Source organism: Trachinotus anak, unplaced genomic scaffold (assembly GCF_046630095.1).
Source record: "Trachinotus anak isolate AG129_WGS33_773 ecotype Australia unplaced genomic scaffold, CSIRO_AGI_Tana_v1 ptg000013l, whole genome shotgun sequence".
Classification (NCBI taxonomy): Eukaryota; Metazoa; Chordata; class Actinopteri; order Carangiformes; family Carangidae; genus Trachinotus; species Trachinotus anak.
The window spans coordinates 6,231,920-6,248,699 of NW_027273864.1; the positions used below are offsets into that span (position 1 = coordinate 6,231,920).

The 16,780-nt window shown below is 41.2% G+C and overlaps 3 protein-coding genes across 5 annotated transcripts in view; 2 read left to right on the forward strand and 1 right to left on the reverse strand.

Annotated features, from left to right (window-relative positions):
• Positions 1 to 2,919: 2,919 nt before the first annotated feature.
• On the reverse strand, positions 2,920 to 5,773 carry gpr27 (G protein-coupled receptor 27). Its single transcript, XM_071494855.1, has one exon. The coding sequence runs from the start codon at positions 5,144 to 5,146 to the stop codon at positions 4,031 to 4,033; it is 1,116 nt and encodes a 371-aa protein (XP_071350956.1). The 5' UTR covers positions 5,147 to 5,773; the 3' UTR covers positions 2,920 to 4,030.
• Positions 5,774 to 8,764: 2,991 nt separating this feature from the next.
• On the forward strand, positions 8,765 to 14,764 carry LOC139630958 (eukaryotic translation initiation factor 4E type 3-like). Its single transcript, XM_071494856.1, has 7 exons — positions 8,765 to 9,113; positions 10,553 to 10,625; positions 11,773 to 11,867; positions 12,322 to 12,382; positions 12,483 to 12,549; positions 12,666 to 12,821; positions 13,328 to 14,764. The coding sequence occupies exons 1-7, from the start codon at positions 8,929 to 8,931 to the stop codon at positions 13,372 to 13,374; spliced, it is 684 nt and encodes a 227-aa protein (XP_071350957.1). The 5' UTR covers positions 8,765 to 8,928; the 3' UTR covers positions 13,375 to 14,764.
• A 136-nt stretch (positions 14,765 to 14,900) lies between these two features.
• foxp1b (forkhead box P1b) overlaps positions 14,901 to 16,780 on the forward strand; it is a 157,416-nt gene continuing 155,536 nt past the window's right edge. For all 3 annotated transcript variants that reach the window (XM_071494830.1, XM_071494832.1, XM_071494837.1), the window contains exon 1: positions 14,901 to 15,988. The gene's annotated coding sequence lies outside the window, so the exon portion shown is untranslated. The remainder of the gene's footprint in view (positions 15,989 to 16,780) is intronic.

Here is a 16,780-nt window from a genome sequence, read left to right on the forward strand (position 1 = left end):
ATCAGTAAATAATAATCTGTGAGTTATGGCAAAAAAAAAATGTTTTGAGAGGCAACAGTGACCTTCGACCTTTGGCTACCAAATTCTAATCAGTTGACGTTTGAGTCCAAGTGAACCTCTTCCTCAAGGTGTTACTGAGATATTGCGTTCACAAGGATGTGACGGATGGATGGACAACCTGACAACCTGAAAACCCTGGCTGTCGCCGGGGCAGAGGCATAAAGAGTTGTACCATTTGTAGCTTCAGTGTTAGCTGCATGAAGTCTGATAAAATGATATCACTTGAGTCGGCAAGGCTGAGGCTAAAGACGACAAGTCTGAGTAGTAAAAAATTGTAGCCTGGACCTCTGTAGCCCACTCCCCATCTCGACTTGAGGTTATATTAAGATAACTCACTTGAATCTCCAACTCAACTGTCAGCAGTTAGAGTTGGATTGTGGGTAATATAGGCACTTTGACAAGGAAGAGGAATGCATGGAATATAAATAACTTTACTACTTACTTTTGTCCATCGTGAGTCCAGACATGTTAAAGGAGTGCAACACTCTCTAAATTTGACAATTTCTGTAATTTCTGTAAAGTTAATTACAACTCTGAAATTTTAGCTCACTGTCCCGGTCCATTTCTAACTGTCCAAACTGTATGTAAAGAAAACCCAGTGAGGAGGACCAAGGTTATCACTGTAGCTCAGTGGACTGAAAGAAAGGTCAGTGTAAGAGCCAGCAGTAAAGCCCAGCAAAAAGCATCACATTTCCCCAGCATCACAGCAGAGCCTGCGTGCCCTGAAGACATCACCATGTACCAAAAATACCCGACCTGCATCTGCGTGGCACGAGAGCACGTGCAGGTGAGCATCCTCCCGCAGCCCAGGAGCCACAGCAATTGCAGCGTGAGACCTCAGCACACTGGTAACAGAGCGCAGCCAGCTGTCGGGAACAAGCAGGCGTGTTGTGATGCTAATGGTTATGGATGCGCCGAGGGCAGGCTGTGTGCTGAGGAGCTCGGGGCTGCGTGGCAGATCAGAGTGACGGAGGGGGCCAGGGCTCAGAAACACCTCACTAAGTCACAATGATTTACGTGTGCACTGAGAGAAGTGCTCAGTCTTTAAAAGGTGCTATTTGGTGTACTCGAGGTCAGTGTCAATGAATGCAACAGCAACTGGCTGAATCGATAACCTGTTTCTGGCTTCAGGAGGGACGAGGGGATTGAGGTGTGAGGGAGTCTGATTAAAAAGCAGGCGGCACAGAAACAGCCTATTGAAACAAACCTGTGTAGCTGTTTAATAAGTGCTCTGTTGAGAACCACGAATATCACACTTTTAAAATAAAAGCCACACCTTTGACCTTTATTCTAGGCAGATACTGATGATTTACCTAGCATTTGTGTTGTGTGATGCTGGCCTCACATTGACATGACGTTGACATATTGTATTTTCATCAGCTGTAATTAGCCTGACAGCAGAAGATTTTTCAGTGACTTGAAACATTGGTGGTAAATGTCAGGTTTGGTGTCAGGCTGTCAGAATCAAAGAGCAAACGTGTCTTTTCAGATTCTCCATTTTAACCTGATGTTCAACAACACCGGCACAAGGTGCGGGGCCGAGCCCAAGGTTTAGAAATACCAAGGTCATGAGTCCAAGTCCCCCAAGGCTTCCGGAGTCTGAGAGACCTTCATATTTTTTAAGCAGGTGAGCAGGTAATTTATCATTTTTGCTAACTTTATTTGCAACTTGAAGGTCTAAATGCTGCTCCAAGGCCTTCTTTGCAGTACAGGAATAAACATTTGTTTGGGAAACACAAAATCAGTTTATTTATGTATTTGTTTGTTAATCATTAATTTTTTGAACCTGATTTTATTCATTTTTTTCTTCAGGCACTGCTGTTTTTCATGGTACTACTGTTGTTTTTGAGCAGTATCAAATGCTTTACTGACTCTGGTATAGCATGGTTACTCGTCATTGTTATTATCATTATTCATACTTTTATTGTTGTTTGTTTTTGTCATTTATGTCCCTCTTGTTCCTCTTTGTCTTGGGTTTTAATTTACATTTTAGTTTTGCATTATGATGTAATGTTTACGTGAATGGACCCCAGAAAGAATAGCTGCTACATGGTTGATGGGGAATCAGAATAAATACAAATCTAAAAACTGTGAAATTTAAATATGTTGAGTATAAAAATATTGGAATCAACCTAAAATATAAACTTGAGGTTATTAAAGGGGCACTCCACCAATTTTACACATGCAGTTCAGTTTACTGATGATGTTATCTGGATTGTCTCAGTTTAGGCTTGACTTGAAACAGAAAGTCTACATTACAAACTGGAGGGTTTGACAGAAATGGACATTTCGGTGACAAGGAAGGTCTGACGACAAATGCTATTCATTTGCATCATGGGAAATGTAGGCTTTGAGAATTTCACCAATTAAAGAGACTAAAATATAAAATTTTCCTGGCCTCTGCTGCTTTAATATCAAACACTCTTTGTTAAAGTTGTCCCTTGATATGGAAATGCAATACTAAATCTCTGAAGTGCCCCCTTTTGAAGCCCCTAAACTCTCAGAATAAATACCAATGAGATGACCTCTGTGTCCTTGTAGCTATGGGCCTGACAAAGGGATGACTCCACTATAGAAACACTAAGACACCAACGTCTGTGTCAGGGTGTAGCTGTCACTTTTTCTCAACTGGAAAATCTTTAAACATGTTTCTCACCCTCTCCATTTAAAATCCACAGCTGAATGTAACAAACTCACACCCGTGCTCAGGGGGCTGTCAGGCACCAGAAAACACAAGAAAACACTGACCAGAGTACCCAAGGTAGGGCGAGGGCAACTGAGCATGCTAACAAAACAATACAGATATCTGACAGTGGACCTGTGATGCATTCAAGAACAGAGCCAAATCACGTAAAGATATCTTGTTAAAAACAGATGATAGAGTCATAAAAAACAACTTATCATCCATTTCTCATTTATTTGCTAAGAAATACAAACAATGCAAACATCCTTTCCAAAGCAAACAAATTGTTAACATTTGTCCCAACATCCGTATTCATAGAAAAATGAGACCTGTAATCTGTACGACCTGCAGGGAACGTGAACCGACCCACTTCTCAACACAACTGACCCAGGAAGATGGATAAGAACTAGCAAAATACCTTTAAAGTGGGTTTTAACACTTTGTTAAACACAAAGAATTTGAAAAGATTATGGAATATACAACATACCTGGTAAAAAAACAACAACAAAAAAAAAAGCATAAGGAAAGAGGGAATGGAGCTTTACAGTATTTACAGATGTGACACTGCCCTAATTAAAACTGTGGTGAGATCTGGATCTCATTTGTGGAACTCAAATGATTAATATCCAAGTATGTTGCAGATGTCAAAGAAGCAGACTCCAACCAGCCAATAAAATAGTTCTGTTGTGTTTCAGTCATCAGTTCTGCAGAAGGCAAACAACCTCTGACAGTGACAGGTGAGTTATAACCTACTATAATTTCAAAATATACAAACAAATAGCCAAATTGACATTCATGTACAACAAAATAGTGGACCAAAGTAGTTTGATATACAGCGTATACAGGGAAGAAGTCTCCAAATGTAAGACATAACATGACACATGGCCTATTTGTCATGTGGGCTACATCCTATATTTGGAATGAATGTCACCTACAGTACATGCAGAGGTGTAAATCAAAACGTGGTTTTATCATGATGCCCAGTTGGTGAGGCAGGCAACCTCAAACACATCACATCTTTAGAAGCATCACATTATGCTCCTGTGCCTTAAAATGCCTCATAGCTTTTATCAGTCCGATTCTGATAAGCAAAATATAGTAAGAAATTAACACCATAGTGTTTTTTCATCTGATTCAAATAGTAAACTTTCCACAAATAAAAAATGTGGGTAAACTGAACTGAAGTGGGTTCAGACTCCACAAAATCCCAACACATTTTGGGGACCAGTCTACATTCTGGGGCAAGATACAAATGTGTCTTTGGCAGTAACCGGGGGCCAGTGCGGTTCAGATGACACAGTATGGCTCCATGGGTGTCTGTGTTCCCAGGCAGCAGGGAAAACAGGCTCTGAGTCGCATCCGGAGCTCCTTGTTGAACAGGAAGCTGATGATGGGGTTCGCTCCGGCCTGGGCGAAGCTCATCCACACGGCGGCGGTCAGGTAGAGCTGCGGGACCGAAGCCGCCCGCACAAATATTCTCAGGTAGCAGGCGCTTATATAAGGAGCCCACAGGATGAGGAAGGTCAGTGTGATCATGTAGTACATCTTCCCGATGCGCTTCTCCATCTTAAACTCGTCCAGCACCAGCAGCCTCCTGTTACCGGGGTGGGAAGCTTGCCTGATGCCGACCAGCGTCGGCGGGGTGGGTCCCCGGCCGAAGCCGGCGATCCAGTTGGCGGCGGCCTGCCCGGTGGCCCCGGGGCCGTGGAAGGTCCAGTTCTGGCTGATGGCCGGGACCAGCTGGGCCGGTTTCATTTTACGGTGATCGTAGACGAAGCACAGCATCTTTACGTAAACCACATGGGTCGTCCCCACGATGACGGCCAGCATCAGCATGAAGCCCAGCGTGTCGTTCGTCTTCACGTAGCGGTGCTCGAAGATGCACTGCTCCTCCTCACGGATGAACTTGTAGGTGCCCACGTCGAAAACCGGGGGGAAAGCCATGGCCACGGAGAGGGTCCACACCATGCAGATCACCGCCACGCACGTACACAGGTTCATCCGCTTGGAGTAAAACCTGTGGTGGGCGATCGCCATGTACCGGGTGACGCTGACGCAGAAGAGCAGGAAGGCGACGTGGAAGCAGAAGAGCACCGACATGAAGGCGACGATCTTGCAGCTGAGCGCACTGTAGGGCCAAGCGGAGCCGCCGCCGATCGACGCCATCACGAAGGGGAAACACACGGCAGAGCGGACCACGTCTGCCAGGCACAGGTCCAGGAGGAAATAGTAGGGAGCCTTGTGCAGCGAGCTGTCCTTCAGCAGCAGCAGCGACAGCGACGCGTTGCCCAGCAGGCTGATGCCCGTGATCAGACCCAGGGAGGCCAGCTTGACCGCAGAGGCCGTGGACGCATAGTTCTGGAAGGACGGGCTGCTCTCCCCAAACTCACTTGTGTTTGCCATCTATGCAGCCGAGGTAGTGTGTACTCCCACATCAATTCCAGGGCTGAATGGAAAACAACATCAACACGATCCACCGCCCCTTTAACAGAAAAACCAGTCAGGGATAAATTCCACTCAGAAGCATCAGTTCAACGTCGGATCTCATCCATCCCGATGTGCACTGATCCCCACACAAAAACAAACAAACAAAAGCCAAACACAAATCATTTAATAGGCTATTTCTTCCTTTTCTTCTTATCCTTCATTTCACAAGTGTCCGGTACAAAAAAAAAGCATCCCTGTCTGTTCTCCCATCCTCTGCTGAACAGGAACAGCCTGGTCTGGGTCCACACACCATCTCGGGAGGCATCCGTTCAACAGACGAGCGGCTCAGAAAACACATCTCAATTTCCACCGATGGCGGAGGTCTCCCGTTCGTCTCCAGGAATAAGAAAGCAGACGGTGTGGAGCGGAAGCATGGCGCAATTACGCACCAACCCGCAGCCTCAGCAGCGACGGCTGAAATACTACTTGTGGGCTGTGTAGCGTTCAAAAGCCAACATGTCTGTGAGAGCCGATGGGCAGGTCGGGAGCTCGGCAGCGTCTCGTCTATGCGACGCACGTCCGCTTGCATGTAGTGAGCAGGCCTGGGATCAGTCAGCTGTCTCATCTCCCTGTCTATTGCTATGTATGGGAAGTCTGTCCCCCTGCGCTAATGAGATGCAAATGTTGACGGATTGACAGAGACGTCCTCTTAACACTGCTCATTATTTAATGTAGACCACCCACACCACCCACGTTAAAAAAAACAACTGTGGTCATAACTTGTAGTAAAACACCACACAAATAGGAGTATGGGTCAAGCACACTTCATTGTTAATTAATGCCAACTCGTCTTCATTATTGCAAGAAAAACATCTTAAAACACAAAAATACTTATATAGAACAGGACATAGGCCAATGTAAGGCTTCTGTGTGCACATCTCCTTAATTAAGTTAATTAGTCTTATTAAATAGATTCCAGATTTTGAATTAAAATCCTGAACACATACTTGTGCTCAATTTGGTTCTGGGGACTGGACTCTAAGATAAGAGGCTTTTTCGTTGAGGCTGTTGGAAAAATACGATGACACACTTACAATCCAGCCGGACCAAAGCATTGATTGCTAAAGAAAAAAGAAAAATAAGCATATAAACACAACACTTTTACCCATCAGGTGTAGCTAGAGTGTAGAACGAATACCTACAGCTAACTGGTGTGAGAGATTTAAGAGTCACACAATTAGAGCTAACAGTGTGGGTTCAGACAAGGTAACAGGTTGCATAATGCAACAGCAGCATGCAGAATGGTTTCCGAGAAGAATCAGCAGAGGCAAAGTGGTTCTGACAAAAGAGGTTAAAGTTGACGCCTTTACAAAAATGCTAGTGGGTTTGACAAGTGGCTTGAGAACAGCTGGAGAGAGAGGGTTCCCTGTTGTCTCTAAAAGCACTGCCAGACTCCAGCATGACTCTCAGGATAAAGACAATTCAGTCTCAGATAGTCTAGAACATGTTATATTAATATGTTAAACATCTCTTGCTCACAGCAGGACTTTGAATTATAGTTGACATCATGTGACAGGGCTGCTGCTGCTGCTGCTGCAGTGATTCACCAGCACCCCCTGCAGCCTGCTCCGTGCAGCATCATGAGCATGAGAAGTCAGGCACATGAGCCCTCACAGCTGTCATACAGGCAAATATTGGCCTTGCTGGGAGAATTAACACCAATAAAATGAAATCACAACTGACCAGAACCCACTTTGTTGATGTCTGAGCTCTGCACAAGTCCAGTGCTTTGTGACACTTTCCATTCCAAGTGGAAATGCCCTCATATATGACCCTGTGTCCAGACCGGAGCCTGGTCCAATCAAGTCCAGAGGAATCACCTAAGAAGGATGTTCAGGCGGATCCTACAAACATAAAACATCCCAATAACAACAATGAATCAGTCATATGGTTCCAACGATCAAATGTAGATTCTGTAGCCTGTAGTTCAAGTAGGTTACATTTGACACATATGTTTTGGAGTTTTATGGTGTGAAAGTGTTGATGGTTAAAAGTGGCAATAAAATGTTCATTTCTTAAATGTGAAACCATGAATTTATACAGAAATTGTTAACTTTGGTTATCAGAGTAGAAAGGGTTAAGTTTAGGTTTTAAGAAAAGATCTAGATAATCTAATCTAGACATTTTGATGGAACTTTTTAATGTTTAATATTAGTGAGCTTTTAAACCTCAGAACAAATAATATAACATTTTGGCAGAATAAAATATCCACACACTAACAGAGAATCTTTTAATTATAAAATGCACATTTCTTTGAATTTGGCTCTGTACATTACTAGGTCCACTAATGCTCGATCACTTCCCCACACGTAGACAGATCTCTCTGTGCAGCGCTTCACCAGCAACTGTCTTGTTGGAGCTTGCACAGCAGTCACACCGAGTGCCCTAAAACAGGCAACCAGGGGCTTGGGACTGAAGATCGTGTAATAAGATGATACCTCACTACGGAGAAAAACTTTTCTTTCCTCCATTACATTTCCTGGTCTGCTCAAGTGGGAATCACTCTTTGCGTAACTGTGAGAATAGAACAGTAATCAGGCCCATTCACCAAATATATATCCCACAAAATGTATGTCCTGTAACTGTACACTAAATTTGAACTGTACAGAATCTGAATATGAACAACTCTTTCCCTCTTCTCTAACATGCTGCTCCACATGTTTAGCATCCACCAGATGTTTGGTTTGTATTCTAGCAGCACAGAACTATCTCCTTGCTGATGATAAAGGGCAAAGTTGCATTAAAATACACAAAAACTTAAGCAATTGTCCACCTCTCGGGAAACCGGGGACTTTTGAACTTTTCATTCAATTGTACTGTAGTAAATAAAAAACTGTTGCAACCATGCAACAATATTACATAATAACTGTGAAAAAAAAACTCTGGAAAAAAATAAAAATGAGAAAAGAAATCTAAAAAATAATTGTGGGACAGATGTAACAATAAATTCTGAACACATGGGGGTCCGTATGAAATCTTCTCATGGGTTGGAACAGGCCCTTGACTAGAAAACTGTACATAAATCCATATAATCAACAGTAGACAACAAAGCTAAAAAAAAAAAAAAGGGTAAAAGAGGTGAAAGAGCTCTCTGGTGGACAGATTAAGTGATGGGGACACTGTTTTTAAATTACAGTAAATACATATTTTGCATTTATACAGCAATTTCTTGTCACTTATTGGCCAATACAGGTACATCTGTGATAATAAAAACATCAGCTGATACCCCTGACACTGTGGTGTGGTTGGGGTTATGCCATGCCATGTGTATAGCAGTGCAAAGTATCAAAGGTAACAACCATTTTGTTTGGCCTAAATTTAAAAGCCAAATTCTGCCAGACATGGGGAAGAAGTAGTACAACATTTAACCTATAACCCCACGCAGAAAATTTCTCGCATGGTTCTTTTTTAGTCTGGTAGTTTGACAGACTTAATCATATTTTTACAGTTCTGTGTACTGATGGCTGGCTGGTTTGTGATCTGCCACCCGAAAACCAGGCGGAGTGATACCTCTTCTTCCTTTCCTGCTCTCTGGGATGGACCAACTGCGACGTATCTGCCTGGTGACGCAGGACGTCACCAGTCGGTAGGCGGAAAAGCGGTGTGTTTCTGTATCTGGAGATAAAGCCAAACCGGGTGTTATTCTTTTGGAGGTTCATACAGGGACCGTATAAAGGTTTCGCCTTGTGCCTGCTGAAATGGCGGTTCCCGCGGGTCAGACAGATCTACAGATGGGCAGAGGCGCCCTGAGCGGCCAGACAGTCTCCTCTGAAGGCAACATTGACATCGACGAGAAAGAGTTGGAAAATATCACAAAGAAACACCGAGAAGACGATACGACGACGCTGCCTCTGCACTCACCTTGGACGTTTTGGCTGGACAGGTAAAATATTCCCCCTCGTCCATGTTGGAGCCCGGGGACGAGCAGAAACGAGGGAGGAAAAATATGATTCAAGGCCAGAGCTTTCCGCAGGCCTCCGGGAGCAAATGTAGCGGGAGAATGTGTGCGTTTAACATGACCTCCTTTTTTTTTTTTTTTTTTTTAACATTACCGTGTCTTATGAGTAATGAGTCCTACGCCACAAAGTGGACATGTTTACCGTGTCCTTTGTTTTGATATTCAAACATGCGAGGAAAGTTGCTGAGGCAGTTTCTCTGCAGGGGAGCCTGAGAGGGTTTGGGTGAAACTGACGCTGTTCATTTTCTACAAAGTAGCACAGTCAGAGGCTTCACTTTTCCCTGTCAGCGTCCGTCATACACTGTATCTTTGCTTGGGACAACTGTATCAATATGAGAGTCCGTCACGCAAAGTGTCATTAGACTTGTCATTAAAATGTATCATGAATGTTACATAATGTTTTTTTTCTCTTTTTTTAAATATCACAGGACTGTTGCTTTGTCATGCACGCTTTGTTTATTGGTGTATATGTTACCATGGAGAAAAGGTTTCCAAAGTCTGGATGACACTTTGGATTTGTTATCTTTTATGTCTTTGATAAGAGTATCATGTTAATAAAATGAAATAAACTCCTGAAAGACTAAAGAATTCCCAGACCACAGACCCTATAAAGACTGAAACAGTCTCAGTCAATTAACTAATTATCTGATTAACTGAATTATTAATCTGTGCCAATTTATTGCTGATTACAGTTGTTTGTATTTGGGTTTATGACACTTGATCTGACAAAAGACATTTGAAGACATCAACTTGGGTTTTCAGAACTTATGATATGCATTTCCCACCATTTCTGACCTTTAGTAAAAAAAGAAAATAAATTGACAGTTTAATCAATAATGAAAATAATGTAGCTACATTTATCATGTGTCAAGCACTAGTCCAAGTACATTTAAGATGGATAAGATAGTCCTTTATTAGTCCCACAGTGGGGAAATTTGCAATTTAGCATTAAGAACTGGTGCTGTGGATATTTTATGAAAACATAGATGGAAATAGTAATTATGATTATGTAAATGTGCATAGGTACACAAGCCATGGTTTAAGAATAAATATTAACCACAAATTGAAAATAATAAATGTGATTAACCTGCCCCAAAAGGCTGCCCTCCATCAAGTCGTACACTTGTAAAAGCATTACTGTTGGTGTAGGAACCATATGCACCCTACAATCTATAAAGGAAGTATGAGTGAAAACATGTTATTTAAAAATTAAAAACTCCATATATTGTGTGTGTGTGTGTGTGTGTGTGTGTGGTGTGTGTGTGTGTGTGTGTGTGTGAGAGAGAGAGAGAGAGAGAAGCACATTTTGTCAGCTTGTGTCATCATGAACTGTTGGCTGAGGCAGTTTTCACTTGTGCTTCCAGGTCATTACCGGGCACCACGGCTGCAGAATGTGAATCCAATCTGAAGAAGATCTACACGGTGCAAACTGTTCAGGTGAGATTTGGTGTCAGCTTCATCATCTCAAGAGCAAAGAGATCAAGTGCATGACTTGGCCAAGAGTCACATTCACTTGAGCAGAGCTTCGTCAATGCCAGGGAATAAGCAGCTCATTGCCACTTAAAGTGACAGTGGGCACAAAATTTGGAAAAAAATCAGACCATTTTATCATGAAACATGTGAGTGTAGTGCACAGTTTATTGCAGCCATATTCCATCAGCTTTTTCTGGTGAAATTCTGCTGAGTGACTGATCTGTATGTTACATTACTGCCTTCTGATATGGTTCTAGGGAAGCCTGTTGTTTATCTTTCCATCTGATATTTAAATTTACATAAACCGCTGTCAGTGTTTCTGAAATAAAGCATAGAAAATAAACAATTACAGATTTTAAAAACAAGGAATTATGTAATCTTGATATTAAACTAAATTTAATCAAAGAATTTGACTCGTTCAGCAGCTGAACACACTCGTACAATCAAATATTGTCCAGAAAGTTTGTCCCAACACTGTCGCAGAAGTTCCCGTGAATGTGTTGCTCTTGTAGGTTGTTCTGCTTTAATTTTCTGTCTGGTTCCTGCCAAACCAGCTCCGTGTGGTTTAAGTCTAGATCCTGGCGCTGGTCTTTCATCATTTCGAATCAGTGTTTCCCTTCAGATAGTGTTATACTTTCTGCATTTTGTGAGTATGGAAGGGTCCGCGTGACGTAAATTTCGTCATCAGAGGGTATATGGGAGGCCCTGCACAGACATCTGTGTGGCCACTGCCACGAGGACACCAACTGTGCATGCACTCCTCCAAGTGGACCAGAGAGAAATATAATAACAACTACGCATCCGTGGTCTCTGCAGCTGACTGCAGATGTCCGCAGCTGTCCCTTGTGTACGTCCAAGGGAGAATAACTGAGGCCTTATATAGTTTGACCACCAGGGAGCACTGATAGGTTGATCTTGCAAATGTAAAATGTAAAAGACAAAATCAAAATCCAAAATAAGGGATCAATATGATATATGTTTTGTTTAATGGCTGGTATATATCGTTATCAGATCTTTTAAACTCCCAAATATCAATATTGGCCTCAGCCTCAGAAATCATTTATCGGTCAGGCGATAGTTGGCATTACGTGGCTGCTTCTTCTGTTTGCAGATGTTCTGGAGTGTTTACAACAACATCCCTCCGGTCACAGCCCTGCCTTTGAGATGTAGCTATCATTTAATGCGTGGAGAGCGGAGGCCACTGTGGTGAGTCTGTTAGTGTTGTAAATATTATGATTATATTCCTTATCACTGGCCTGGACAGAGGGCAGATTATAACTGTAGCTCAGGCTGTAACTGCTATGAAATAATCTGTGAAATAAAACATGTTCCTCCAGCTGCATTGGACATGGATGACTGATTATGTAATAAACACAAAACAACATTGTCGTACTTTGGAATCATTACATCATGATTATAGGACCATCGGTTAAACATGTTACATGTTAATGTAATGACGCATATATTCATGTGATGTCATTACTATCCAATAGTTTATTACATTTACAGACATTCAGATGAACATTTTTGTATTTTGGCAGCTTCTTATTCTAGCTTATTATCCAACAATTTTCTGTCTGCCTGTTGTATAATATATGACGTAAAAGTGATGCGTCTGCACAGCATCTAAAGTTTGTCTTTTATTCTTTTAAACCATCAGGGAAGAAGAAAGCAATGCAAAAGGAGGAGTATGGAAGATGAAAATACCAAAAGAAAGCACTGTAGGTGTTGTGCTGTGTTTACCTTCTTTTCACATAAAAGTATCACATAATAATAGAAATGATTGATTTACTAATAATATTTTCTTTGTTCTTGTTTCAGTCTACAGTTTGGAAAGAGTTGTTACTTGCTACTATTGGGGAGCAGTTTGCAGATTACTGTGCCTCAGGTACATTCCTCAGCTCTTTCTAAATATAGCCGTTGTATTAATGTAAAATGTCTGTACTGTTAACATCGGTGCTGTTTTCTGTTTTTTTTTTTTTTCTTTCTCTTTTTGTTTCCCAGATGATGAGGTCGTTGGTGTCAGTGTTAGTGTTCGAGATCGGGAAGATGTTGTACAAGTCTGGAATAAAGATGCATCTCTTGCTAACGAAGCAAATATCTTGGGAAAAATCTATGAGCTCCTCCCGAACATATCTTTTAAAGCTGTTTTTTATAAGTGTAAGTATGCCTGTTTTTCCCACTTTCATTTAACATAGAGTTTAAACTTCACAGATGCCTTATCAGAAACTCAGGAAAAGTCAAACTTGTCAGTGTGTAGCAAAAGATTGAAGTATGCAGATTTGAAGACAGATTCAGACAGAGCATGTAAGAACGCCAGAGGAGGATTTAAGGGGCGTACGTAGCTGAAGGCTAATCAGGGCTTTATTGATGTTGCAGAAAAGACAAAAACCCAACATTCCTTCATACCTTCTTCACATAGCACAGTCACATAGGCTGGTCTTGCCATTACCAAATCTAATAACAAACTGCAGTATTTAACATTGTGTTTAGTATGAAGAATTAGGCTCAACTTGTACTTTGCAGCAGCCTGACACTGTTGGAAGGAATTTTTTCAATTCAGAATTGAAGAAATTATTTCTGTGGATTGAGGTCTAAACTGTGTCTTGCATTAGTTTGACCCTGAATGGTTTATACTAATCACGAATCACTCTGACTTTTTCCAGCTCACATGGAGCATCATGCCTTCGAGGGAGGACGCTCAAGACATTAGATTGTAATGCACTTTTTCTTTTGTTTTTTTAACCTGAACTCTGTACCTGCCTTGATGTAAAGGCTCTGTCCACAACCTAATCAAGGATGTTATTTTACATTCAACAAGGAAATGTTATCAATATATTTTTATAACTTTTAATGACTGATGCCTTGTTTCATTTTAATGTGGGTCCTAAAGCTCTGAACTTTTCAGAGAATGTGTTTATCAAGCATAAATCTCATCCTGAGTTCATTAGTTCACTTTCTCCTATACTGAACTGCACTGTCATGGTCCTGTTCTCTGCACGGGCTATGGGCTTCACATTTATTCCTGGTGTAGAGGTAGCAGCTAGATAATCTAGTATGTTTTAACTGTTTGATATGGTAGATATCTCAGTTCATATCATGTATTGATTAAGTCAGTTTATTCAGTGCCAAAGCACCTTTCAGCCATTTTAAAAAGTTTGTATTCTAACGTTGAAAGTGTTTTTATTCCGCTGGGGTTTCCCACTTCTGAGGATGGAGTGAATGTCTCATTCAGTTTTGTGAATCTTCATCAGCTGTACATCAAATTCAAATCAGGGTAACACTGCAAACGAATACCTATTCCAGTCGCAGTGTCGATCAGTCCTAAAGCCATCATCTGGAATCAGAACATAAACCAGCACAGAAATGATCTAAGATGCTTTTTGAAGGGCAGAATCCATCCTGAAAGGCGCCTCTTTGAATGTTCTCAGCCACACCACATTTGACATTTCATTCAGTACAGATATTGAAAGCAGACCCTCTGCTCTCCAAAATGGAGTCACAGATTGTTTGGTTTATTACTCTGAAGAACTGCACATTTTTTTTGGCCAAATAGTGGTGCTCCATAGTACTTGTCTGTACTTGTTTCCCCTATCAGTAAGTGTGCTTATTGGATTGTGTCCTTACAACCACAACACACTGAGAAAAATGTAGCATCGTTATATTTTTAAAGAAGGTTACACTGGGTCATGCTATTCCCCTATTTAAAAAGTCAAATAAAATAGATGTGACGCATGGTTTCAACAGTCACTGAGTCAGACTGATTCTCCAAAGAATCATCATTTACACTGACTTCACCGTTTTGATCACAATAGATGAACTAGAATCATGTTTTTCTATCCTTTACAAATGTGTGTCATGTCAGACTTCAACAAGTCTGAGTTACCTTCTCTAACACAGTTAACACTTCAATTACACTTATACTGTTTTATTGCAGTGTAGGCTACAGTAAACTGAATGCTTCTGGCAACATTGTATGTCACCACTTTTATAGTTCAACTTTGGACTGATTGATAGTTAGTGAGAGGAGGGTCAATATTTCCTTTGTAAACATATTTTTTGCAGTGAAATGGACAAAGTGAATAAAATGGGAAAAAAAACAATATCTGTGTTTCTTCTTGCAAAGTGGGATCATCAACAACAAATATCTGTTACAGAGCAGCGTTGCCATTCTGCCATGTAGTGTGCATGTTAATACCTCTGTGTTTCAGCATCTTATACGCAAGCCAAGCCATTTTGTGCTGATTCATTCCAGTTGCACATTACATCCTTTGTGCTTTGTCAGTGTAATCAATGTGTAAGGCAAGACAGGAAATGCCTCTTAAAGGAAAATTGTTAAGGTCAGGAAAACTGCAGCAATGGCTCTCCAACTCAAGTAAGATATATTTTTGAGTTTTTAGTGTGAGGCACTTTGTGAGTTTCCAGACCTCTGAAACTCACAATTTTGTTTTACTTTTTGATTTGTCTCACTTTGTTAATAGGTCTTTTTTTACAACAGATATTTTGACTTTGAGGAAAAGCACAGGGGTTAGTAACATTAACAGTGGCTCCGTTCTACATGTCCCAGTAAGCTGTAATTCGGCATGCATAATATCAGGACCCTGAAGCTGGAGCAAAGTATAATTCAGCCATAATTCAATTTTTTTTACACCTGTAATTTTCCTGTTGTTTAAAGCTGCATTATCGTTGCATTTTTTGGCGACTTGGCTGTAGGACAACAAGCTGTAAACACTGACTTCTTCAGCTTATTAAGCAAAGTCTGTGTCTATTTAGACATCCAGCAGACATGGAGCAGCATTAGCATGTATTTGGAGTACTGTTCCTGGCTACCAGATAAAAGTTTTGTTTTTGTCTCTACTTGGTAATATCTGGTTTGTTAAATTCCCCTCTATGATAAAGCTAGTTGCTAATTCTGTTAACTGCTGAGTAGCTAATGGCTTCCTCAGAGTTTTTTGCTGAAAACAGCAGCTGCTGTATGTGGATATACGGTGACCAGTGCAGTGACAGCCTGGTACAAAAAATGGTTAAGTCTTTACAGCTAATTTCCCCCTCCATAACAACTATAACAAGTGTAACTGTAACTCATTTAAATTTTATTAAGGCTTGAAGTTATGCATATTTGGGGGCGTGGCTACCTTAAATGACAGGTGCAGGCCCGTGCAGGTGGGTAGCTGGTCCCCACTTCAGCTACTGACAGTTGCCTCTTGCTGTTTTCGTGCCATTGGTGCCTTTTGGAGGATTTTTCATGCAAACATTGGACTAATTGTGGCTTTCTGTGCGGTTATTGACCAACCGAATATGAAGAAGCTGCGCTCCTGTATTTTGAGGTGAGTGAAACTCTAATATTGTTTTTTTTTAAAATTATAATATTGTTTTTTTTATTTTTAAATATTGTTTATTTTGATTGTTTTATTTTATTTATTTATTTATATATATATTTAAATTGTATTATTATTATACTAATTAGCAGGTATCTGTGTCAGCATTCACCTTATTTTGCTTGTTAGCTTAGCTCGCTAACTAGTTAATTAGCCAGCAAATAAGTTAGCCCTGGGTTAGCCCTCGAGAAAAATGCCCAGCTGTGCTAACGATGCTAAAGGGAGCTAGTGCCTTCTAGGGAGCTAGTTACCAGACCGGTATGCACCCCAGTCTCGGTTCCACTCACACCTCTTTGCCCATTTTTGGATTAGCTGGGAGTTAGGCGGGGTGAGGAACTGCCAAGGTGGCGACGGGAGCAGCCCACGATGAGCTTTCAAACCGCTCTTCAGAAGCCAAAGGGCGACTTTATGGAGGCTACATCCATCTCTAAATACAGTCTATGGTTGCAGGCATAAAACCAAAACAAATGACCGAAAGATGCTCAAACAGATAGATAAAAGATGTGTCAGCAGCACTTTTCATCTTGCACATTATAGAAATATGATCTAAGACAAAGTCTAAATACATTTGTAGAAGTTTGCGGTTAGCTCCTGTGAATACTCGGCAATGTGATTTTAAACAGATCATTAATGAATCAATATTGTGCAAACCCACCCAAGTAGTTTCAACAGTGGTTTCTCCTGTTTAAAGTTCCTAGCTGCCCCTACCCCCTTTTGCTCAGTCTATAATCACAGCATTCA